At 35.9% G+C, this 27,516-nt stretch overlaps 1 protein-coding gene across 1 annotated transcript; it reads right to left on the reverse strand.

The window, feature by feature from the left end:
- Positions 1-3,500: 3,500 nt before the first annotated feature.
- Positions 3,501-27,516, reverse strand: LOC149215505 (protein MICRORCHIDIA 1-like). The gene is made up of 12 exons (XM_089389743.1): positions 27,443-27,516; positions 26,031-26,109; positions 25,809-25,943; positions 20,440-20,538; positions 18,547-18,642; positions 18,266-18,415; positions 16,385-16,477; positions 16,148-16,199; positions 15,808-15,919; positions 13,774-13,981; positions 5,066-5,160; positions 3,501-3,671 (listed from the first exon to the last, which is right to left on the reverse strand). The coding sequence occupies exons 1-12, from the start codon at positions 27,514-27,516 to the stop codon at positions 3,563-3,565; spliced, it is 1,302 nt and encodes a 433-aa protein (XP_089245869.1). The 3' UTR covers positions 3,501-3,562.

The raw sequence follows: 27,516 nt of genomic DNA on the forward strand, positions 1-27,516 counted from the left end.
TAAGATTAGAATTCAATTCCTTCTCACCCTTTTAATAATAGCTCAGTATAATAATGCAATTCAATTGAAAAATAAATAAATAATTCAAAAACAACTATTTTGTTTATAAATATCAAATCAAATGAAACCAATAGTGGGAGCTCAAAAAATATCCCCACAAATCTAAAGTAAAATGTCTTTAAAAGTAGTAGATAATAATAAGTATTTAAAATATAGAATGCAATAGTACAATTAAAATTACAAAATTAATTTTTTTCGTTAGTATCTATAGAGGCGGAGGAATTGCCCGGACGGCCAAAAGTGGCCAGAATCTAGGTAAACAAATTTCAAAAAAAATTGCACCAGCAATGTTTGAATCATGTTTTAGATGGTGGAAATGGATTCAGCACCATCAAAAACCTATGAGTCACCCAAAACCTTGAAGTTTGACAACTGTAACCTGGATTTACAAAAATCCAAGCTGAAAATCCGACGAAAATTTCCATGATTTTCAAAGAAAAAAAATCTAATTAGACTACACCAATTTTTTTATAATCAACATGTATTTTAATTTTTAGTTCTTATACAACTACATAATATATTATTGTGATTTATGTTTATTGATTGTATCCTTCCTAAAATTAAAATTAAAATCTCCCTTCCTTTTTTAATAGCTAAATTAAGTGTTGTATTAATATTAAAATCCCCCTTCCTTTTTTAATAGCTAAATTAAGTGAATTAATATTAGAATTCCCTATCGCTTTTTTAATAGCTAAATTAAGTGTATTAATGTAATTCAATTAAAAAAAAAAAAAATCAAAACCAACTATTCTCTTTATAAATACCAAAATCTAATGAAACCAATGGTGCGAGAGCAAAAAATATTCTCGCTCAAATTTTAAAATGTTTATGAAAATCCTAATTATGAAAATCCTAACTAATAATAAATATTTGAAAAATATAATGTAGTGATACACTTAAATTTATAAAACTAATTTAAATAACATTTATAAAAATCCTAAATAAATTTATAAAACTAATTTAAATAATAGAGTTCAGGCTTCTGTGATCCATATCAAGTTAGAGAAAAATTCAATACCATTTGTCAAAAAAAAAAAAAAAAATATATATATATATATATATAGATATAGATATATATATATATATCTATATATATATATGGCACGTTTCGAATCAACTAGTGTGATTCATCGTCAAGACAAGTTGAAGAAACATGTAATTTTCGCCAAAATTTTTTTCTCTAATTTAAATAATATTTATAAAAACCCTAAATATTTAACATAATGTAATAGCAAATTTATCAAGATTTAATCTCTATAAAAACATTTATATAAAAAATAACATTATGTGATATCGAATTTATCAAAATTTAAATTCTATAAAACATATATAGAATAACATTATAGAATAATGTTATAGTAAATTTATTAATATTTAATATATAATAATAATAATAATCTCTTCCCCGACAAAAAGTAATAATAATAATAATAATTGTTTTTATGGTCTGCCTTCCTCATGTTGTGCTCTCGAAGCATGTTGCGTCCTGGAACCTGCCATGTCATTTCCAGCATATAGATGATCGAAGCACTTGTTTTAAAGCGCTCGCTAGCATGGGGCACTAGATAGTGATTTTTGCATTTCTGGGACTACTCTTTATAAGCAGGATTTCAATTAGGTTTACAAAACACGAGATTAAACAATAGATATTTACCTCCAAGAATATAAATGATCGACCATAAATGTAAGAAAAATAGCTCCTTCCATAAACCACTCAGCGAAAATGGACCACAAAAGTGGAAAACACATTCACTGTCTGTCATACAAAACACAAGCATTTCTAAAAATTCACTGTCTGTCATACAAAACACAAGCATTTCATTTTAGAGACTGAGTCAATCCACCAAAATAGAAAGACACTGGCCTTTATATTCAAACATCTAAAATACAAAATTATCAATCTAGAGTTGCAGGTAAACAGTGCCAGTACTAACAATACTGCTTACAGAAAGCATTCATTGAATACCTTATAAATGTCATTACACGTAGCACAAACCTAAATTATTTGACAAGAAGCAAACGAGATAAGTCATTCAAAGATGGAACCATTAGAATATGTGTGCGGGCATTAGGATAAGAGCTGTTCAACATTTTGTACAATCCTTAGAATTATCAGATTCAAACACCGCAACAAATGCAACCACATTCCAACCCTTGAAAAGGTGGGAAACTTTTATATAAATTATCAATCATTACAACGGTTCAAAATTCAAAAATTCCTGCTATCTGGATAGATAGATAGCTACATCTTGTTGAAAGAAATCGTTCTGTACAAAAATGGTTTTGCAATGATCTAAACTGATCAAAAGGAGGGAGCTTCCTGTCATCCAATGGTCCCCACTATAGTGACCATGGAACAATGCTCAATGCAACATGTCAGTTTTACATAGGAATATGGAACCAGAGACCCAAAACATTTCGTGAATAGGTCTAATCTTGGTCCCTATCTGCAATAAATAGTTGATGCTCAGTGAATACCTTTCCTCCATGATTACTTTGGTTTTCATTTAATTGTCCCTATGGTAAGATCAACACTATCAATAAGATGGCCTGGGAAATAATCAAGAGGTAGAAGAAAATATAATGATATCTTACTGTGTAAAACACAACTCATCAAAAATTTTCTGTACATTTTTACAAATGGAGTATTTCTATCCATGGTTTTACCCATGGGTAATAGATACTACAAAAAATTGGATATTGTGTGGTGAAGTTGATATCTTACAGTCACAGATTGCTACCTCCTCATTGCCATTGAATGTTCTCCCTACTAGGTTTGCAACAATAACCCTATACAGATCATTACTAACAGCTTGAGAATATGTTGTGGGAAAAAATTGCCAAGGCTTTCAATTTAATTGCACAAAAATGGACAGCATGATATACCAGACCAAGATTTCCTCCTTGCCTTAGAAATAAACTTTGTTCAATATCTGGTCCCGAGGAAAGGATTGCAGTCCAAAAAAATTAGAGGAAATTTTAGCCATACACTTTTGAATTGGCTTCTAGTGCTTTCCAAAGGCTCTTATTATCATCCCTGTACTTTTCTGCAAAGAACAAGTACTCTGCATAAATAATTGGAGGAACCAAAAAAGCACGCAATGCAAACTAAGTTGTTCAAAGTGTTTAAAACCTTCCCAAATAGAAGATCAAATCCAGTAAATCAACAACATTGTGAAATATCAACACTTCCATTTTGATCCCAAGATCAAGAATTAGTAAGCTATAACACACATTGCAATGGATTCATGCTGCTAAATTAAAAAACTCCATACCTCAATTTCTCCAGTCTTTGCTTTTTTTGGGCTTCCACATTTGATACAAGTTGTGCAAATTTTCGTTTCCCCTCCTTCAATTCAGTCTCCAACTTTGTAATCTAATCAAGCAAAGGGTTACACATTTAAGCAACAAAGAAAACAGACAGGTTAACTCTCTAAGTGTGCTCATGGTAATATCACTATGATCAGTCAAGATTTTGATCAAATATTCCCTCCTCTGGAATTCAAACATCTTCAATGAAAACATCAAGAGCATAAAAATTGTCAAGTTTCAAATGACTCTGCCTCACCATCTGGTTTAACTCCAGTTGTCTGTGACGATATTGCTCACACCTGATCCAAACCATCAATTAAAATGTCAGCAGATGTCTCAATTAGGAAGTCATAGGTTTTTGACAAGTATTATTTTATGGGAACCTAAGACATACACAGGACTATGAATAGAACTAGACGAAGAAAAAATTAAAAAATTAAAAATTAAAAATGCAAGGAACCAGCTTTATCATAAATCTTGATAAGAGAAGAAAATATTGGATACATGCTATAAGATTGATCAAATGAAAAATAGTGATGGATAAACAAGATCCATCATCCAAATGGTGCAAGGAGAGTCCCCATACATAGACATAGAGAAGAAGAATTGACCACATAGGAATGTTATGAGTAACTAGAGCTGCAAAGTGCTGCAAAAAAATTTAACAACTAAATATTAATTGCAGAAGGGGCTAATATCACAAGCTGAGACTAGATTATTTTAAGATGGTTTACATCCAGCCGGTAATCGTATCATGATAATGAAATCCTAAATAAGAAAGACACTAAGTGAACTATAAAATGCATCCAAACATGGGCCAATAATTAAAATTTACTCTCATAAAAAGGCAACAAATGGCAAAAATCTAAGCAATTTTAAGTGGTTTGATTGCTACCTATCAAACTAACCATGGCCAAAGAAAAAGGAAAAATCATAAATGCAACTGTTTGCAACATCATAGAGCCCAAAACCAAGAAACTACAATACTGAAAAGATTACAAGCTTCGGAAGGTCTCAATGGCTATCATTCAAAACAAAGGCAAGTTAGCAGTATTGGTTAGTTGTCCAGCAAGCATACACTTACTATGGAGGGCCATTCATGTGTTATCAAGCACATAATTTCCCTGTAAAAGGAATGCACTCTTTGACAAGAGTTTCATAGTTGGAGCAATAACAATGTATCTAAAGCAAATACTAAGAACAAAGCATATGGTATTGGCCTAAACTAATGGAAAAACATGACTTTTATAAAAACAAACATAAATTTTACTCCATGTCATGATCCTCCATAAATTGTTCTTTAGAACCTTAAAGCTGCTTTAGGATGTTCAAAAGGAAAATAATGTAGATGAAAAATGAGTTCCTTAAGCATGTCAATCAGCTAGGAGTAGTTGGTATCAGAAGCATTGTGCCAAGTAGAGATTTAACAAGTCAGAACAATATGCCTCAAGCACATGCAAAAGAAGGAAATTTGCAGCCCTAAAATCCTGAAATTGACCCCTATATCCTGAGTCATCTTCAGAATGCCCAAGAAAACCTTTCTCAATCAATACGGGAAAGATATGTAGGTTAGGTAGTTAGAAGCTGAATAAGTAGATAAGCACAGGTGCATTAACTCTAAAAAAGCATAGTTGACACAAACAACAATTTTGAAAAGGGATAAGATTTCATGAATAAGTTCACTTTTAAATACCTCATGAATAGTTGTATATTCTCCTCACAGATGTTATTAACTAATTTGTTTGATGTACCCGGAACTGATTGTAGTTCCTTCCCACTAGTGACAGCCTGCAGTTAAAACAACCTGTTAGACAAGCCCGAAGATCAGAAGAGTAGATTTTTCTAAATTTATAATTCTTTTTCAATTAAGTATGTTGCATGGATTATTTGTTTCCAGTCTTGTAATAGACAAGATGCAGGTCACGAAGCCAGTTGTTTCAATTTAGTGCTAAAGATTCGCATCTTTGGATATAAATTAGTCTTTACTTTTTAGCAAAGCAGTTCAACTATGAATGTATCAAGTATATCATATAGGTATTTGGTATCTACTGACATAAAATGTGGGAAAGTGGGATTCTATAATATAAATCAAGATAGTCTAGCAATTTCTGGTAACAAACTTGGTGATTGTAAAATTACCAATGATGCATTAAGGACAAAATTAAATGCAAATAAATACTCAGGATATTAAGGTACTTGCATGTGCATTTCAGAGAAATAGGATTGAAGTTTGTACAGATTATCTCAATCAACAAAGAAAAAATATTTCCAAAAATTCAAAGGAAATATCATGGCAATTGACATAAATGTCAGACAAAGGCTGGCAAAGAATCCCCATGCCAAATGGGTGATAACTGTCAACTACCAAAAATCTCGTGTTCACACCCAGCATAGCTAAATCTGTTGTGTACATTTTATGGAAAATATAATCAGGTAAATTTCTGTGTTCTAATCAATATGAAAATTATGCTAGTATTGCATATAAGTTTATAACTAATTATTGAAACTCTTAACTTCGACCTATGTCAGAGCATGTCTTTTCTTACAGGGATCACTACAGCAGACTAGATAATACTTGAACAGTGAATAACGTTTTTGTGATGCCTCCATACCTTTGTTCTTCAAAATTACATGGACATAATTCCATTGCCATTATCATTGCTGTGATCATATAAGCATTATTTAATTTGCATTGTTGGTACTTTATCAAATGTACCGATTGTTTGGTAATGGTGATTTGGTAGTTGAGGGAGCTTTGACTTGATAAGACTTTTTCCTCTCAGAGAATACCAAGAATATCTTTAAGGGGTGATACAAGAAAAGCTGAACAAGGAACACCTCCACTGAGCCCGAGAACTCAATCTGAGAGTACATGGGCTCCCCCCTCCAGTGGCCCCATATAGCTAGACACCTCTTTCTTTAGGAGCCAACCAAGACCTTCTCCCACATATTCATCATCTCTCAGTTTCCTACCTCCCCTTGGTAGACCACTCCCTCCTCCCCTTTTCCCTCTCCCAACCCCCCACCCCCACCCCACCGCACCACCTTCCCTTTTAACAAAGAGCATCCCGCTCCTTATATCGCACACCTTAAGGAGTTTCTACCCCCATTTCCCACTTCAGGTCACTGGGCACAACCTTAGCCAAGTAAGAGATACTTTCCTTGATCCTCATGAAACCAACCCTTGACTCCTACCCCCACTCCACCTTTCATCAAGCCCACAAACCAACCCCTAGCTCCTGCCATATGAAAAGCTAGTTTGATGATGAATGCGAATCCCTCCACAATCAACTACATCTCACCCTCACCTTTGCAAAACATATTGTAATCTCCTTCGCTACAAACAATGAGCATTTCTCTCTTGGAGGAGAGAGTTATTGACTCACAAAAGCCTTTTGGCACACCCTTTGTCCTCAATCTCATACCATTTCACCTGACCTTGACCCCAAAACCATGTTCTCCCACACCAATTCCTTTTACAATATTCCTAGACAGCCTCTCACTTGCATCGCTTACCCCCCCCCCCCCCAACAGTTTGCCACTTTTTCTCTAAGTGGGATATTAGGAGAGCAGTTATAGCTATGGATACCAACAAAGCAGCTAGTAAAGAAGGATTGCAGGCTAGCCAAGTAAGAGATATTTTCCTTGATCCTCATGGAACCAACACTTGACTCCTACCTCACTCCACCTTTCATCAAGCCCACAAACCAACCCCTAGCTCCTGCCATATGAAAAGCTAGTTTGATGATGAATGTGAATCCCTCCACAATCAACTACATCTCACCCTCACCTTTGCAAAACATATTGTAATCTCCTTCGCTACAAACAATGAGCATTTCTCTCTCGGAGGAGATAGTTATTGACTCACAAAAGCCTTTTGGCACACCCTTTGTCCTCAATCTCATACCATTTCACCTGACCTTGACCCCAAAACCATGTTCTCCCACACCAATTCCTTTTACAATATTCCTAGACAGCCGCTCACTTGCATCGCTTACCCCCCCCCAAACAGTTTGCCACTTTTTCTCTAAGTGGGATATTAGGAGAGCAGTTATAGCTATGGATACCAACAAATCAGCTAGTAAAGAAGGACTACAGGCTGAATTCCTTAACCATTGTACCCAATCCCTCAATTCCCATATTGCTTGTTTATTTAATCATGTGGTATGTTCGAGCTTCCCCCCATCCTGGCCCAAACACATTATTCATCCAATCCACAAATCAGGGAGCAATTCTATTCCAAACAACTATTGGATCAATGGCTTTCAGATGAGTTGGAGAGTCGACATCTCAAGACTAGAGGAAACGCACATTTCCGACACAACTACCAAATGTTTGATCACATCTTCACACTCCAGAAAATTATTAAGGAGGCTCATCATCACTATTTGAAGGTTTGAAATTTGTTTTAAATTTCAAAGAGCATTTGACAGAGTCCCAAGGGATGCATTATTCTAGATACTGAGGCATTGGCATATCTGAGACCCTACTAGCAATCATTATGAGACTGTATGTGTTAGTTTTGGGATAGCCTTTCCACCTTCATCTAGAGCACCATCGGGGTAAAATAGGGGTGCCCCCTCTCACCGACCCTCTTGGCGATCTGTATTGAAGAGGAAGAGTCCTTCCTTCACAAGCATATTCAGGAGGGTGATGGTTGTCTTCTACATTAGGTGTTGATCTCCCTAATTCTATTCATTGATGGCTTGGTCTTGTTGGCCTCTGCTCCTAACGGCTTTACAAAGACAAATTGATGCATTGGCCTATTTTTGTGACCTTCGATAGCTAATGGTCAACCTAGGTAAAACTAAGGTTTTTATCCTCAATGCATCAAAGTGCTCTCATACAAATTTACATTTCCACTATTGAGGGGTAGAAATTGAGATTACAACAACTTACACTTACCTAGGAGTACAATTCATGAGGCCTTGTTTGGGACTATAACAAGCCCTCTAGCCTTGGAATAGTAAAGTGTATGGTTCCCTAGTCCCCGTTGAGAGACAATGCTTCTAGGGACAATTTTAGGAAATCTTGACCAAACTCTATCTCACGGAGGCAATTATTAAACCTATGGTTCTCTACGGCTCCAAAATCTAAGTACCACTACAGACAAATTGGACTAGAACGCAGAGAGTACATACCTTGCTTCTCAGACACATCATCCAATGTAAGCAAACAATTCCACAATCCATTAATCAGGCAGAGTTTGGTGTTAACCCTTTCCACTTCAAGGTCATTTTCTACTTGGTTTCTTTTCTTCACAGATTTTGATCTCTTAGAGACTCTGCCACTGAGCGAGAGAGGTACCCCTACCTTGTAATTTGACCCTCGTAAGCTCTCGCCTCAAATCCTTCCTTAAGTCGGGTGGGAGGTTGGTTCTCAAAGGTGTCTCCGCTTCTTCAAACAATTACAATATCCCTAGATTGCCTTCCCCAATTTGGATTCTCCCTTAATGCACCATGCCATCTATTGTCAACTATTGTGAACCGAGTTATCGGAGAGGATATCTACAGATTGCACATTCAAGTCACTTGGATAGTGCTTCGATCACACACCTAACGAGCCTAGGCTGAAAGATGTCTTTATGCCTAGATCACTTTAGGGAGTTGCATGATGGCATGATCATTTGCCCCCCTTACACATGCAGACATTAAATGCACTCACTCAAGATCCCTTTGGGATAATTTTGAGCCAGCGCCCATCGACTCAAGAATCAAGATAGAGAAAGATCACCATATGCCACAATCTCATACAATTTGCTAGGTGTGCCACCCTCAAGATCCGAAGACACAAATGCACCTCATTTTTCATTGTCCCCTATACTATGAGTTCAAAGGACACTATCACCGCTTTTATAGGGACTTGGTAGGCTCCTTCTCTACTTTCTTCCAATGCCACGATGAGTGATACTTAGCCCTCTTCACAAGGGAGATTTTCAGCAACAAATCTCAAATCCTACCCATGCACCACCCAATGTGAAAAATCCTTGAAATGTAGCAATTCGAATTAATTCTTCTAAGCCATTAGAATTTATTAATTTACTGACTAATATTGAATTAATCACACTGCAATTTTTTCTCCAAATAAAATGTTGCAGAAAATAAACTGGAAGCTGAGAAAACACTAGAACACACATAAAAACGATCATTATTTTTAGACGAATGTCCCCAGAAAAACCCAATGTGGGAAAACTAGTGCAGCAGTCGAGGGATTTTATTATTAAGCAATAGCGAAAATTTTTGAGTACAACTGGATGCTGAAATCTGGCAATCCTACAGAGAAAAATATCAGCAAAAATAGTGAGAAGTTTTCCTCACCCCACAAGCAATCTGGGCTTTGACTGCCAGCTAAAAGTAAGTCATCCAAACAACCTCTGCACAGGCTTGCGTCACCCTGAAACAATTGCTCCTCAAGTCGTCTCGTCTGCCACTAACTGAGAAACTATCTCTTTGGCTCTCTGGAACACTTTCTCGACCTCTGGAACTGAAACTCGACTTCTCTCTAGCAAAATCAAATTTCTTCTAGAAGCTTCTACGCAGCCCTTGCGTCAGCCTCATTGTGGTTTTTCTACCTCTATGAAAGATACTCTTCAGAACTGAATCTCTTCCTCCGGACTCGTTGTCCCTACCCCTCTTTGTCTTTGCTTCCCTTCTCTGCCTAAAACTCTTCCATCGACTGTTGCTTCTCTCTAGAAAATCAAACTGCCCAAGGAAATCGATCTCTAGTGTGTGTTCTCCATCTACCCATCAACCTCCTCTTATAATCTTAGTGTTCACACATTTCTCAATTAATATTGATTAATTAACCATTTTTCTTAAGTTTAGACTTAGGAAATACTTAAAAATTGGCTAATAATATGATTCAGACACTTCTAGGTGGAATTTCCAAAAACGATTTATGGGTTATGGAGAGCTCCTGTGTTTTAGCCTTCTCCACAAAGTTTCAAGACTAAAACACCTCTAATGTTACAAAATCTAACACCCAAACTAATTAACTCATACTTCCTTGTTGGTCTATCATGGCACGTAAAGTTCTAAGGTGCACCAGCCAGCAACATAGTGACACTCCAGGTTTCTTTGCAACCTCCCCTTATGGAAGATCACCCGATATTATTGAGACCTATACTGAGGTGTTGGTCTGTACAACAAGCCACACATCCTCAGAGCATTAGAGAGATCAACTCCAAACAAATCCAGAGTAGAGCATTCCTCGCCCATCAAAATACCTCCCATATCCAAAGGAGCAACCATAGATCCATTTGAAGTTTCCTTCTTTCGACCTTGGATGTTAGGAATATCCCTTGCCTGTACATCACCCCAGGTGTGGACCATGCAACAAAGCTCCTTGATGGTTCTAGATGATTTCAAGAGTGAGCCAGTGCCCAGTTGACCCACCTCTCCCTCAATCATCAAACTTGTGAGACCTTGACATCATAAACCCATAGTCTGATATCCCTCTCACTCTCTCTTGATAGGTTCACGGGTTGGGTTGTCCACCTTTCTAGCCTCGGACAAACGCCCTTATTGTTTTGTATCACCATACGTTTGTCACAGTTTTATACATATGGTCAGATCTTACATAGTTTTCTTTCTTCATATTATTTTCGGCATTTTTGAGTTGCATTGGCATTCCCACTTTGTATCCATATTGGTTGTATTCTTCAGTCCCGTGGACCTACTTTTGTGGTCATTTGCTAGACATTAATAAAATTATCTTATCTTATCTAATCAGTGAATCCATGAAACCATTTCCATTTCCAGAAAAAGTTGAAATTTTTTTTACCAGTTTCTGAAACCTTTTCAGTTGCCAAAGCCCACTCAGTGATACCCAGATACTAGATGTTTGCAGCAGTCTCCAACTTTCCTGCAGTTCTTAGTAACATCTGGAGTAGTTACTGGAGCATTTCCTGAAAATGCAGCAGTTTCCAGCACATTTTTGCTTTTATTCAAACCTCTAAAAGTATTAGAAAACACAAAAAGGAACCTACACTAAACATAAAAGTGCTCACTAACCCTAAGCCATTCGAATTTAAGTGAAAACACCCTCTATTATAGCAGGGTTTCCAGGCAGTTTTCGTTTGAAAAAATTTGTTTCCAATTCCATAAATTGTCTCTTAGTGTTTCCCCACTTATTGCAGTGACATAATACCTCAAACGTTTCCAATACTTGTGGACTGCTGTACCTTCCTTGAAACCCACTTCTATTTCCAATTCTGAGGAGATATGGTCTGTAAGTAACTCAGAAATTTTATCAAGAAGAGTATATGTATGCTACTATTAAAATGAAGAAAATGACAGAGTAATGCGCTAAGGGCCTCACATTTTAGATAAGATTAAGATCATTTTGTTAATTTCCAACAAATGAGCACGCATAGTTTAATGTGACTGTAAAGTACAACAGTGTGGGATGTGTGGATCTGTTCAAAATATAACGAGGCACTCACTGGTAATCTAAGCAAGGCTGGAGAAAGTCTCATTGAGGATGAAGTAGGATTTAATTCTCACGTGTACTAGAGGATTTCATCCCAGAAACAACATTTAAGCATGAGTAATAGATTTGTGGCAAGGATTAGCGATACAGAAAAAACTGTAGCCAAAAGAATGGTAAGAATTTAATACTGGGGACTATATTGACAATGAAATGAATAGGCAGAAAATGGGGATTAGGAACTTGAAGTTCCAAGGCTTGATTCAGAAAAGCAGGGAGCTTGAGAAACATGCACATATTAGAAGGATAGAGTAGATGATAAAATGTCAATGAAATGGTGAATTTGGGGCCACCAAAGCTAAAATCCATGACCTTTTAGGATGGGACAATGTATAATTAGGATTGGAGTAAGGAGTACAAAAAGATTGATTTAACAATGTGTCAATGTATAATTATGGAAATAAAGGCAATATCTATCAAGAGCATTATCATTAATGGCCACCAAATGCTAAAATCCATGACCTTAGGTTGTGACAATGTAATATTAGGATTTCATTATGGAATACAAGAAGATTGATTTAACAACGGGTCAATTGTCAACATATAGAAATAAAGGCTACATGTACAGGATCATTACCATAATGGGATGAACTGGAAGACATCATCGCAAATGGGGTCCCTTTATTAACTTATTGTTCACAAAGAGATTGCAATATTATAAGAAATATTATCTTTCATTTTTTCTTTTGAAGCAAACAAAAGATATGGACTTAGGGGTTAGAGGGATTATTCAGAGGATAATTTCAAAGGGGTGATGGAAGGAACTAGAAAGCTTAGAAAAAATAATGGTTGGCATTCACTGGTGAAACCAAATTTTGAGGGTCCAAGGCAATTCCATGACTTGAAAAAAATTTACTATTTGGCCATGCACAGGAAAAAAGAGGCAGGGCAATTCTTTTATGGATAGCAACAGAGCTTTATGTTATGTATAAGATAATTGCTGATCTACTGTGGCTACATCATAAAGATGGGGGACAACATGTATAACATCTTGATGGAGAAGCAACAAATGAAAGATACAACAATTAGCTTTTAACATGCTCAGTCACAGAGGCAAGAAGCATGGCTGGATAAAATTCCACCGTGAGGCAAACTGATTGCATCAAGAGCCAATGTCAAGGCTATACACGAGGAGCAGCAAACAATGCACTATATTTCATTAAGTTCATCAAAAGAATTTCACGAATCAGCAGCAAGGACCCACATTGCAGTTAAGTGGAGCCAGTTTAGCCTCACTGTTTTAGGGTGTGGAGGGTTTCAAGGACATCATCGTGCTGGAGAAAGTGGAAAAGACTCTGTATCCAACATAGCTTTATTAAGACAACCACAAACTGTCCCAAATACATTAAATCTATGTCACCCTCGCACACGGGGGAGTCACAGGAAAAGGAAAGTCCACATTAGCTCCTACATTGCCCCTAGGAAGAGAGATATGGATGTGAACACGTGGCCTAATAGCAAAGTCATCAAATTGTGCTAGTGGCGATATCATGGTTCATCCTCCCTAGTTCCACTCATGTAATTGTTGGTAACCAGGCTGCCATCATTAAAATTCCAAGCCTGGGGTGGCAGTCAATTCCCAGGCTCGCTGCTTGGGTATGTAGTTTAATGAAAGAACTTCCATTGAAAGAGGAAAGGTGCTTTCAGAAATTGATATAAATTAAACAGCAGAAAATTTTAACATTTTGTTGGATGAGCGACTGTAATGTTCACTCATAACTATGTTGTGTAGGATAAGCATTAAAGACCAAAGCTGCTGTCACAAATGAATCTAATCCTTTGTTGGCAGAAATGGAACCAAACGTATCTCATGTGTCAATAACCTAATGCCTTCCATGCATCAGGAATGCATTAATTTTCATAACTTATACTGGGCTCTGAGAACATAAATGAGCCTATCATGCTAATTTATACCTGAACATTGCGAACAGGATTTGTCAAGGGGGCCATGCCCTGACTATTCGAAATTTGCTGAGGTGATACTCCTGGAACAACGCTTGGCAATCCTGGAACAACACTTGACAATGGACGAGGATTCTGAATTGAAGGTAAATCACTCTGTGGATCTTCTCTTTTTGACTTATTCTTTCCTTGATATCCAATTTTATCACAATTCTCTCTCCTGCAAAGTACAAAGGAAAAATACAAAACAAATGAGGAAAAATAGTGGCAGGAAAGATTAGAAAACAAAAACTAGAGTATACAATATAAGGCATGAGTGGATTTTCCTTTTACATCTGTAAATTTAACACAAGAAGCCCAAATGGGACAAAATATATTTTGAATAAACATGAAGTTGAAAACTAACATAGAGCTCTTCAAACTGCCCTAAAATTTGATCAAAACAACTTAATAACCTAAGTAGGAGAATTTGCGACATTCCACTGGAGCAAAAAATAAAAAACAAAATGTGCCTTATGCAGTTCAATTTTATCACAACTGTTAATGCCAACCACCATCCAATACTAAATAAAACTACGATATAACTTATGGAGTTCAAGTTGATTAGAACTTCCCAAATGATTTCAACCCCAAACTTACAAAATACTAGATAACCAGATAACATATGCCCTACAATGTGATTGAATAATTAAAATGCTGCATAGCTGGACATAGAAAATAAATATCATGCTAGAATCCCATACAAAATGATCTATTCGTGACCCAGAATCCAGAATCAATAACTGCCTATTTGCCAATGCTAATAGAAAATGCTCAGCAACCCTCTGAAATTCCATCCACTGGAGTTTAATCCGTGTTATCAGAACCAGACTGGAACTGGCAAAACCGGAGATGATCCTTAAGTTACCCTTTTAGATTCTATTATTTCGTCTCAATGACTGATATGGTTGAACTGCTACCAGTGACTACACTTTCTTTCTAGGAAACTTATTCTCTTTAAATCGCATAGCCTTTCATACTTCACCATTCAGCTAGATCCTAGGGATGGTCACTCTCACAATGTTACATGCTCCAAATTCATATTCGTACAACTAGATTGAAAATTTATTGGCACCATGTTCTCGGTGCAGCATCATTCAGTGTGGTACAGTGGAAAAATGCACAGAAATGACAAAGTTGAAATGTTCAAGATGGATGATAGATATTATTAAGATAGAAAGGTTTTGTAAAGAAACATGAAACAAAATATGGAATCCATGAAGATCACTGTATAGTTTGCAGTGATTAAGTGGTACAAGTCATTAGTTAATCCTAACGACACTGGTATTTTTAATATCATAATATATATGTCTTTGTCATATTAACTTATACATATTATATGGTTAAGAACAAGTGCTCCCTCATAAGAGGTCACAGGTTCAAATCCAGACGAAGTTGAGTATGTGCACATCCATAGTCTTCAGCAGTCAAATCACTGTGCAGAGGCAGGTCCTTTGTCCTACAAACAAGGGGGTTTCATACACCATTTTGGTGTCTGGCTTGGCTATGACCTTAAAATTAGATGATGAGGATGATGATGATGATTATTATAATAATTATATAACACAATACTATTATAAAATTAGATCATTATTATATTATTCACTTATGATTATATAACACAAAACTTATATAATCGGGTTTAATTGTCATAATTTATTTATATGTTACCTTATATCTCATGTATTATCCCAGAATACAATTAACAATATTATAGAATTTTATTTTTTATATTTGTGATATCTTTATTCTTCCCTGCATCCATTTCTGTATTGGTATCATGGTATTGTAGAAAATATATCCTATACAAGGATTTGCGCAAATCAGTATGGACTCTCGAGGACCAAAAATAAACAATTGGAAATCATCCATTTATGATCTCAATGGCTGAAACATTGCAAAACCCCAACAGTAATGCATTGTATATCATAGATGTCCATTCCACAAGAAAAATAAAATAGTTGAAATAATTAAATAAAAACCCGTTACTTGAGAGTCGAGACGCACCAGAAATCAAGAGTCATCTGCTTGAGTCTTGACTCCAACCGTATGAGGACTGCAGTTTTTTCAAAATCCTGTTTATCATGTGCAGGTTCTATGAAGTTTGCTTCAAGAACACCTGTTAAGTATACCATTGAATCATTGAAATTCATGACAAGATGGTACAAGCTGAAGAGTAAATTCATATCCATTGCCGCACTACATATTCTCCATACAATCTTTATTCAATGGAATTTTGGTACGTGCATGTGAGTGTGTGGTAGTTTTGTACTGAGAAACAGAAGATAAAAATTCCATCAGATGAATACCGTGCCAAGCATGACAGGACTTTTATCTCATTACATACCTACTACACCTCTTCCTCTACTACTATTGTCTTGCCAAACCTTCCAAAATGGCTGTACAATAAAATAATAATAAGAAATTAGTTACGCCGCTTAATTTAAAAATTAGTACCAGAAGCTCCATAAGTATCTAAGATAGAACAATTAAGAACAATAATTTCATGAATTCCACATATCATCTATAATATTCTTACGCAAACAATTTTATTATTACAAAGTACATTGTGCCCAGAACTGACCATAATAAGCCGATTTTTATGATAGATATTGAACCCGTGAACATTAATGAGAGGAGCTTCCTTTGTAAATCCTATTGTTGTTGCAACCGATACCTGCATGAACCAAAATAGTTTCATCTTTTGAGATTTCTACAAATTCTTTAAGCATTTGTCTACAGAATTCAGGCATAATATAATTTTCCTGAAGAACAAGAATCCTTACAGGAAACAAGATAGGCCCTACAAAAGAATTTTAAGCATGTATCTACAATCTATATTTATCTAATCATGTATCATACCATACGAGGAGCAAGAAATGTGTTGAGAAAATGTGTGGCTCCACATTCTCATCATCTATAACAAGTTGATTAAGTCACTTACTAGTTACTACACATGCAAGGGTGTGCATAAATATTATTCAAGAGTAGGATTGCAAACCACTCAATAAGGGTGGCAATGCTTTGGAATGCAAGGATGACAAGCACAAAAAGAGTAGCATCCTAAAAATCAGTGTTCCACAGAACATGTCCCCTAGGGTGTGGGCACACCCCTCACATTTCCCATACTCTAGGGATCGGGGCACACCCCTCACATTTCCCATACTATAGGGATGGGGGTTTGAATGGAGAAATCCGAAACATTTCCAAACAAACCCCCCCCCCCCCTGGGGGGAACAGGAGGAAATGCATGGTGAAACGTTTCCACAATGTGGGGGCTGCACTTCCCCAAAGGGGATGTTTGCACACCCCCCTCAAGAGATTTTTCCAACAACCAATGAATATAGCAAAAATATAGAGGATAGAGCTTTAGGGACCATGTGACCTTGGTAATTAATGGTAATAATAAATTTTTAAAGTGAAAGGTTACTTAAATTTTCCAACTTCATCGGACTTCATTATGTGAAAGTGGAATTCCGTATCTCATTCAGAATTCAGCAGACCTGATAGTTTTCAGGATTGGCAGGATTATAGCATTTCCACTGGATTGCACAATAATGAATTTGAATGGGATAAAATTTTATTGTTGGGATTTTATCATTATTATGTTTACTTTTATCATTTTAGAGACGGGGAACCCTATGCTAGAGACCCGAACATCCCCTCATAACCCTTGAATTTTCCTAAAATTTGGAGGTGCTCCCACACATTCCACTTGTTCATCTCGCCACTCCTAATCTCCCCTGTCCTCACCTGTCCCGGAAACTTGGTGGAACATAGCTAAACATCCATTGGCTTCACAGTTGAGTTCTTATAGGCAAGCCCATGGTGAAAATGGCTACAAATTGAAATCCAAAAAACAAGCACACTGCAAGTATCAAAAAAGAGATTGTGCCCTTTCATGGCGCATAATTTATTCATGTGAAAAACTACTGTGAAGTCAATTAATCCCAATAGGAGGCATCAAGCCATAAGATGAAAACGAAGAATATGGCCCTACATAACACTGCACATATACACAATATACAATGCATTGAATGTTTAAAAATCGCCATCGTTGAAAATGATTACATAAGTCAAGAGAAAAATTCCATTCAAGCCATACAAATGAAGAATTCAACAGAAATGCATTGAGTACACCATATATTTCAACCAATGACAATGTTTTGGGGGATGGTGCCTTCTACCCTCAACCTCAAACTGCTAAAACCTACAATTACTTGGCCTCCCTTATTTGGTAAGTGAGAATGCTGAAAGTAAAAGGTACTACACTTTATTCAATGTAAATGAACGCACACTAAACTAGGCATTTGATATATGCTTATTTTGGTGCAGGATATAGTGGACTTCATCAGATGCATCACTTTTTGGCTACCTACTTTACATAAGGTACATATTCTCATCTAGCTTGGAAAGTAAGATGAAACCATTTAAAAGCAAAAAATAAATATTAACTCTTATTTACCTCTTTCATCCCAACACCAAGTTGTGGCTTGTAGATTATTACTTTGGAAAATTTTAGATCATCAGCTAAACTATGATATTCAACCGGCTTTCCCCTTAGAATGATTTGAAAATTTGGCATCTTCCTCAGATAAAGAATAGATGCATAGGCCTGTTAAGAATACATAAATGTCAGGTTAAATCAATCAAATGTTCAGTTGATAAGTATTCATCTAGTTGAGTCTGGACTTTCAAAAAATTGCATTACTGCTTAAAATTGTTACCAAAACATATCAGACTTACACGTAATGAATATAAATGACGGTGAGAAATATGTGACTGAATCAATTCAGTAGTTTGTTTTAATCCTGCCTTCAGTCCACCTCGCAATCTTACATCCTGTGAAATCCACAAAAACATACAACATTATTTGATAGAACATGGAATAAAAGAAGAAGAAATAGTGTTACTGTCACATAGACATGTAAAAATATGTATAGTAGCTGCAAACAACACAAGTTAATATTTTGTCCTTCCTGAAAACAAACGTTCAAGAATAAGAGCACCTTTATTCTATGTTGAACACATGGATGTATTAATAATTTAATATCAAGCATTGATTGCATAGTCCAATGAATAGTATACCTCTTTCCAAATATGACTATCCTGCTCTACTTCCAAAACCTCCATTCCAATAATATCAATATACAATCAAACAGAAAATCTATTTATACAACTTTATCCTTCCATCCAATACAACCCATAAATGTTTCTGAAAATAAAACCTCCTTGAACAACTCTGCTTGTGCTCCTTGACCATCCTTAACTTACTGAACACAAATCAGAAGACTAAACACCAGGAAAAAGATAATTTATCTAGCTATCCACGATTCCAAACTAATAAAATGTTGCAACCAGATTAGTCATTTGACTGTTATTTTCTCAAAATCATAACACAAACTCAAAAAATATGCTAATTATATCCCACCAACACTTGGAATGTAGGAACTTGGAAGTGTGCAAGGAATTTCCAGGCTCTTGAGATCTTGACGGGGGTTCATTGGTGGCTCCCAGCTCTGTATCTCACTATTTGATATTAGATGTTAGATTTGAGATCGTAGATCTCGAAGATTAGATCTGCTTTTTTATAGGAGCTCCATTTGCACTCCAACTTGTGTATTGAAATTTGATACTGATGTTCCAAGCAGTCCCTTTGACCTGGTTATGGTTATTCATTAACCATTAATAAAACTATCTTATCTTATGCCACTTTGCTAGAACACCAGGTTTGCATTAGGCTTGTCTGTCTCAATTTCCTTGTGTGGATAGACTAACTATACATCAGATCAATTTATGTTCTTAATTGCTCAACTCTCAGAGGACAGAATTTCAAATTTCCAGCACCACTCTATCGGTTTCTCTTTAATAAACGTTTAATAATATAGTGGCATAGATACTGTACAACACAGTTTAAGTAGCATACAGACTGCCGTGTTAATAGTTATCTATGATATATAGGATAGGACACTATTTAAATGAGAAAAGCCATTTCATGTCCATCTTACATAAAACCTCCGTTTGACAATTGACCTGCTTTTGATAAGTCACCTGTCTATTCAAGTTAGTCTTTGATTTCAGATTGCCAATCAGCTAATTTTCATCTTTAACTACCTATTTTATTTGTGTAGTCAATATCAATATCTCCAACTTAAAACCCATATAAAGTTCAGATTTTTTTCACAAACCAGACCTCCATACTAGGCTTTGTTGTATTGTTTTCTTCTATCCCATATGTTCATGATGGATTTATTGTTTGCAACAAAGGGCACATTATTATTTGATACTTCGGCCAGGGCACATGCGTGGAAATTTGTGCATTGAGCCTTTTGTCTGGATGCATACAAAATGGACGGGAATCACTTGAAATAAAGTTATCTAGAATCAATTTAGAAAGAAGAAATTTGTCTTTTCTATTCAAAAGTTCGAACTTCAGAGATATATAATTGCAATAATCTGTGCATCAGAAAGGCATTGCAGCCCAAAATATGAGACAGCAAATACTCAGTAAGATGCATCAACTTGATCAAAGCATAACTCTATGGACAAACAGTTTTGTTTCTGCAGCCAGATAGCCCGTCATGTATAATGCTAACTACAAAACAGTATGAGTGATAATCAAAGGATCTTGGTCCATACCTCCTTATCTGTGTCAAAATCAAGCTCCAGGATGCCATCATCATTAAGCCAAAGGTTGTAAACAATAATTTTTGTTCCATGAGGACCAATGTCATCGAACTGCCATGCATAAGGAAAAATTAATAACCTAGCTGTTCACATTGGCAGGCAACAATATAGAAGTGGAAAAGATACAAAAAAATTGCCAGAAACAACAAAATGGACACTAGATATATCTCTAACATTTCAAATTAATATATACACACGTGGTACATCATTTGTCCATTTCCTGCATGAAGATTGATCAATATATGAATCCCTCAAATAATGGATTATTATTTGTTATACAATGTATACTGATTTTGTTTACCTTGGGTACCTCCTTACGAGTTCATTACTCCTAGATTAGTTTAACAATATTACTTAATATTACTTTTTTGTTCCATGTATTAAAGTTATGTAATGCTTATGCATTGTAATTATAAAAGTACATATTTGTAAATTTTTGAAATGAGATATTTAATATTATTCAACAGCAATATTGTACTTCATTACAGCACCTTTTCTCAGATGAATTATATTATTTTACCAGTTGACTAATGTTTTTCTTAAATTTATTAATTGACTAATTTGGAGCATTGAAATTCATAAATGACAGTAGGAGAATACAATGGAACCAAAACAAACCCAAAATCCTCCAATAAACAAGGAGAAAACAGTGCTATGCCAGCACAAGGCTTGAAGACAGTGAAGCACGGGTACCCGAACCCAGTGGTGGGGTTCTCGTATCAGTACCTGATTCGTACACCTAAGCACCGGAAAATGGTTCAGGTTCTTCTCAAACACACCCTTCTAAACCCAGTTCAGGTATGGAGAACCCAATACTCTGAAAATAAAAAATGGGTTCTTTCTTTGTGACGGGTACTTGGTACCCTGTAAAAGGGTGTGTGGTTCCCCAAAAACAGGTACTCAGAGGATACGCCTACTTAGTCAGTCACAGTTTTTTTTTGTTGGATTTTTGATAAAATATTTAAAATTGATGACATGGCTTTGTGGTCCCATGCTCCCACTAAATTGATGCAGTTAATCCAAAATGGTATGATCCCACAACAGGAAGGAGGCCTCCTTCCCACGATAGAGAGGTGGTGAAAGGGTTTATGACTGCTATTAAAAAAAATATATGGTTCTACAAAAGAGGCTTTGAGATACAAACTCAATTTGCCCAGATTTCACATGACCGAGGTGTCTTGGTTCACGTGATTCTTTGGCTGATAGGCGCAAGAAGAAGGATCTGATTGATTGGTGATGGCTTCATGGTGTTGATGCTCCTGAGTTGTATCAATTTGCGATACGATTACTTGAACAAGTAGCTAGTTTTTCATATTGTTTATGTATTAAATTATTAATCAATTAATAATTTAAATTACATACCAAGAAGTTAACATTGCCTTCTCCTAACAATTTTTAGTATTTCCATTAATGGCTTTCCATACAATTACTTGGCCAGGTAGCTAGTTCCTCGGCTTGTGAGAGGAATTGGAGCGCACATATGCTTTCATCCATTCAGTGAAGAGAAACAGGTTGGGATCAAAGAAGGCTAAGAACTTAGTATACATTCATATCACACTTCATCTCATATCTCGAAAAGAACCAGGGTACAAGGAAGGGCCTTTCAACAAATGGGACCAATACATAGATGATGTTGCATGTGTGGAAGAGGAGATACAACCAGATGGTCTTATTCGGCTACCTCCAGTTGCTATGGACGAGCATAAGCCTCCAGATGAGAGTGATCCCTACCTAGAGGGTTTGTTGACTAATGAGCTTAGCGATGTTGATCATGATGACATGGATGCTAATGAGTGATGACATGGTCTGAGGAAGCCAAATCAGTTATCTTGAGACTTGTTCATTGCTCAGTTTCACTTTTTTTTGAAATTTTCTATCTCATGTGTCGAAATGCCTTCAAGAAAATTTTGAATGTAGTATAACAATGGAGTCTCAGAGATATAATATATATCTATTATTATGATTCATACCTCTCTACTTGATATTAAATTTGAAATTTCAATGTGAATGTTCAATGTTTCATTTTTCTTGTTATAAATTGGAAGATTTCAAAATTGAAAACTCATAATTTGATTTTCATAATTCAAATTTCATATATATTCTAATTTATATAATATATAATATATATCTAAACTATAATATAGTATATACCCTTAATGATCCCACGCACCCTGTTTCAAGAAATGGTGTACCCTTCCCTGTTCCTTACCCGCGCCCTGTTTCAAGAAGTGATTTACCCTTCCCCATCCCTATACCTGTACCCAAACCCGCGTTTCCTAGCAACTTAGCTTGAAGATAAATTAGCCAATAGAGTGAAACCCTAGTGAGAGAAAGTAATCGTGAATAAGTACACTGAGAGAAATAAACCCATGCATATGAGAGAGAGAAAGAGGGAGAGATGCCCAAGCTTAAGAGAATGCCCAAAGATATAGGGACCCTTAGCCATGAGACGCTTTATAAATAATGATGCCCAGAGGATAAAGAAAAATCAAGGAGATCACAACTGAAAAATCAAGGAGATCACAACTGATGACTTACAAATGAGACAGTTGTGGTGTATTTATACACAACTCAAGATGGTAGGGTGGCTTCGCAAGAAGGGGTTATGGGCCTAGATCTATGTTACTATATCCACCACCCCTATGTGCAAGATCCATGAATTTATGAATACAGATCTAGATCCACCCAAGATCTATCATGGAAGTGGATCCCTTGGAGAAGGAAATGAGTCCCATGGTAAATGAAAAGGATTCTAAAAATTTGAAATGGATCACAAAACCTCTAGTGCTTTTTTGACACATCGATCCCCAAAAAACTGAAGAAATTTCCAAAACCCTAAACTCCTACAGGAAAAAACCCTAAACCCCCATTAGTTGTCAAAATTTGATATATCCTTATGTCAAGACCTACTCTTGAAGCCTGATCTATCAAAGTTCATGATCAAGGTTTGCTCTCAAGGTTGATCTAGCATTATGGTCAAGGTCTTCTGTCAATGTTTGATCTATCCTTATGTGCTATGTTGTTACTCACTTCAGCCACACCATTATTTAGTCTTGCCATTTCCTTAAATAAAACCACTTTATTCACCATTGATATGAACATGTCGATGTGGCTCACAAAACTATTGTTATGACTTGCTTCATACTAATGCTGAAAAGGTCTTCAAAATTATCAATAATTGATGATGGTTATAACTTATTAAATAATTAGTTATGGTACATGGATGGTCAATACTAATATGCAGAAGAACTCTCTTTTTTGGTTATAACCTATAGTTCAACTCTCTTTTTTGGTTATAACCTATAGTTCAACTCTCTTTTTTGGTTATAACCTATAGTTCTACTGTTGTGATTCCTAAACAGTTTTGATTCTTTACTCTATTTTTGTTATTTATTTATAAAAATATTTTTTAATTTTGTGTACTTGTTATTTCCCTATTGTATCTATATCCAAGCTTTTTAAAACTCTCACATATCCATATATGTATCCTTGTAACTTAGGACTACATCAATATGACCAGGTCTGCCTCAACCACAACCTAGTATAGTAACAAATCATTATATTAATGTTTAACGAAATACATTAATAACACATTATGAGTTGACCATACCCAAATGTAAGTATTACACCATTCTCAACACTTCCTGCTAAGTTGAACAGACAGTTAAACAAATCAGAGTAGTTTTATGGGTACCCACCTCAATAGGAGTGGCTTTATGGATACCCAACTCAATACAACATCAATCATGGCCGAAAATGAATATTACACCCATGTATTCATTCAACACCCCCCTTTAATCTAAACAAGGTGATGCAAAGAGATGGCATTAAAATCACAAGTCACGTCCCTTCTTGGCATTGCATATAAGCCAAGTAGATAGTCCCCCCCTAAACACAATATCTCCCACACCAATATAGTTCCACAAGTTCGTGAAGATGGTTTGTATTAGAGGTATAGAAGAAATATCTACTATAATATGATGAGAATCATCTATGTATAATCTATTTAAGATAAATAAATAAATAAAAATAAGTGGGACAAACCTTGCATACTTGCAAGTAAAAACTACATCGAGGAAGGTGAAGAAGTACTTAGCTCCCCCACTAGAACAAGTGGTTATAGGCCAACAAATGTCACTATAGCTAAGAATCAAGCCTCGCGTCATAATAAATTGAGACCACACCAAAGATGGCATTAGCATTATAAGGATCATATAGATAAGATCTCCTAATATTGGCCCATGTACTTGATCAGAAAAACCTGAAGTGAAAATTAATCAAGTCATATGTTGATAAAGGATTTGCCGCAATAGATCACACCCGTATGAAAGCATATGAACTTACATGCACTATACATTATTTGAGTAGTATCATTGAAAATATCCACATCGCAAATTGTTACTCATGCAAATTCTACAATTTGCTGCTGACAAACATGTGAGACTTAGCGCTATATCCTTCCTTGTGACATAAATTGCATATAGATTTCTTCCTTATCTAATTGACCCAAACATAAGTAGCCCCATTTACTTGGGCAAATATCCACTTTGAATTTATTATGTTCAAATATGACACAAATAGGTATGCAAAAATGCCACCTTGATTTAACCTTGAACAAGTGCACTAGAGAAAAATTAACCCATGCATGCGAGAGAGAGAGAGAGAAACACTTTATGAAAGAATGATGCTTGTCTGATCAACAAGATCACAAGATGATTTACAAATGAGAGAGATGTGTATTTATTTTGCGTATTTTCAAGTCCCATTGAGCTATTTTGGTTATCAGTGGATACTAATATATTTTCTTTCTCGACTTCCTTGTCATTTAACCTACAAGATCATCACATATTAAGTGCATGAAATAATGTGATAACATACATAACGTGAGATAATATACTTTGCTTCATTCAGTGTTTGCTCAAATCCAAAAATACATATTTTTCCATGATTCTAATATGCTTGGCTGCAGATCTGGATCCACGCCAAGAGTTCCAGTAGAAAGAATGTTAAGGCTGACATCTTTAAATTAAAACTAGGTCCAGGCAAATGGAACAAGCAGACTGAATGATAATTGAGGAACGACCAGGCTACCAACAAACTGCAAAGCAAAACAACTCCTACAGAGTACAAGTAACCAGTCCTCTCCAAGGGATTTGATTCAGTCAACACAAAATGGTGAGACATTGTAATATTATATACAATACCAACAACTGGTAAAGATGATCTCTGTTCTTCAGAAATGTTTGATTACTCAATCCTCTTAGACACTGGGGCAAACATCCATCCAATCAAAAAACACCATTTGCATAGAAATCATGCACCTGCTTCATAAGCTCAGTTTCCGATGCATAGGGAGACCACTGCAATATTGTGGCCAAGTTTTTTGTCCAAGTACTTTCTGTGCTGCGAACTAACATTCTAGGTCCTTCATGATCTGATGGAAGCTCAAAATCGACCTACAACAGATATGACCATTGAAATCATTAGAACATTTCACTAGAAGATATTGATCTGATCTAAATTTTACCATTACAGAAGTATACCATTGGAACAATGATGTCATCCTGCCCAGTTTTCCTCAAGAACGTATAGGAAAGGAGCCCAATACTCTGTGTTGACGAGCTGCATATATAAAACCACATATAGATGTTATAGCAAAAAGCAAACAATTCGATACAATATTCCAACTACAATGGTAAGAAAACACAAAATGGCAAGATGTTGAAGGGATTCAAATCAAAGCTTTTAGTAGATTTTTAAAATGTATCACACATAACAGATAAGAGAGCTAAATAAGATATCTTTAAAATTTATCATGGATAAAACACACAAGCCAGCCAAATAACTGGCTCTTAAATGTAAATGAAAATTTCCTGATGTAACTTGAATTCTGCTGCTTCTGATGATGTTTGTAGCTCAGATAGGTACTTCCACAGAGATCTAAATGTCTAGATGTGTGGAAGTCGTCTAACTGACTCACAGACTCAGCAATTACTTTAATTATAGAAGTAATTTCTTTTTATGAGAAAACTGAATTTAATATAATAAAATGCAAAGGTTATTTGCATTAAGGAATTAAATGAATCACAACCATTGATCTAAGTGAAGTTGAGATTCAATCTCAACCATCAATCACTTTAGAGATTAGGCTTGTTGATTTAGTCATAACTCAAACTTATAAAAAAAAGGTTGAACTAAGGGAGAAGAATGATTAGGTAGCACAAGACACAGTGAGATAGTCGCTGATTGAGTGAAGACGGACATTCATCCAAGTGTGCAGGGTACAGGAGGACAAGTGTGAGCAGGTAGTGGCAAAAGGGAGGAAACCCAGCAGCCAAACATAGGACTGACTTTTCGCCTAGCAGAAATGCAGATACAGCAGCATCCAAGCAGATCAGACAGACATAATGTCACATGGTTCAGGTTCGACAATGATTAGGTTCAATTTGAGTTTGATCTTTTTGATGAGGTTCGTCATTAGGTTCGTATATATATATATATATAGACGAACCTATATTAATTTAAAATGAATTATAGGATAAAATAGTAAGAAATCAACATCAGTAAACATAAAAATGCTATCTTGGACAGGGAACCTGCAAGGATAAATTACAAGCTTGAGTTGTGACATGAAGTTACGAGTTTTGATCTATGGACTTGGTCAATCTCTATGAGGTTTGATGAGCTTTGCCAAACCTTAAAAAAATGAATTATAGGATAAAATAGTAAGAAGTCAACATCAGTAAACATAAAAATGCTATCTTGGACAGGGAACCTGCAAGGATAAATTACAAGCTTGAGTTGTGACATGAAGTTACGAGTTTTGATCTATGGACTTGGTCAATCTCTATGAGGTTTCATGAGCTTTGCCAAACCTCAATTTTTTTTAAGGTTCACCAAAATTCAAACCTCGAGGTTAAAGTTCGATGAACCTTGTGACATAGCACAGACGTACAGAAATACAAAACTGCAGTGTGGTCGTACAGACATGCAACCATACAACAGAAAGCAGTTCAGACGCACAGCCAT

The sequence above is a fragment of the Pinus tabuliformis genome, chromosome 1_1 (genome assembly GCF_031772625.1).
Source record: "Pinus tabuliformis cultivar Carrire ecotype Pingquan chromosome 1_1, CPIR1, whole genome shotgun sequence".
NCBI classification, from domain to species: domain Eukaryota; kingdom Viridiplantae; phylum Streptophyta; class Pinopsida; order Pinales; family Pinaceae; genus Pinus; species Pinus tabuliformis.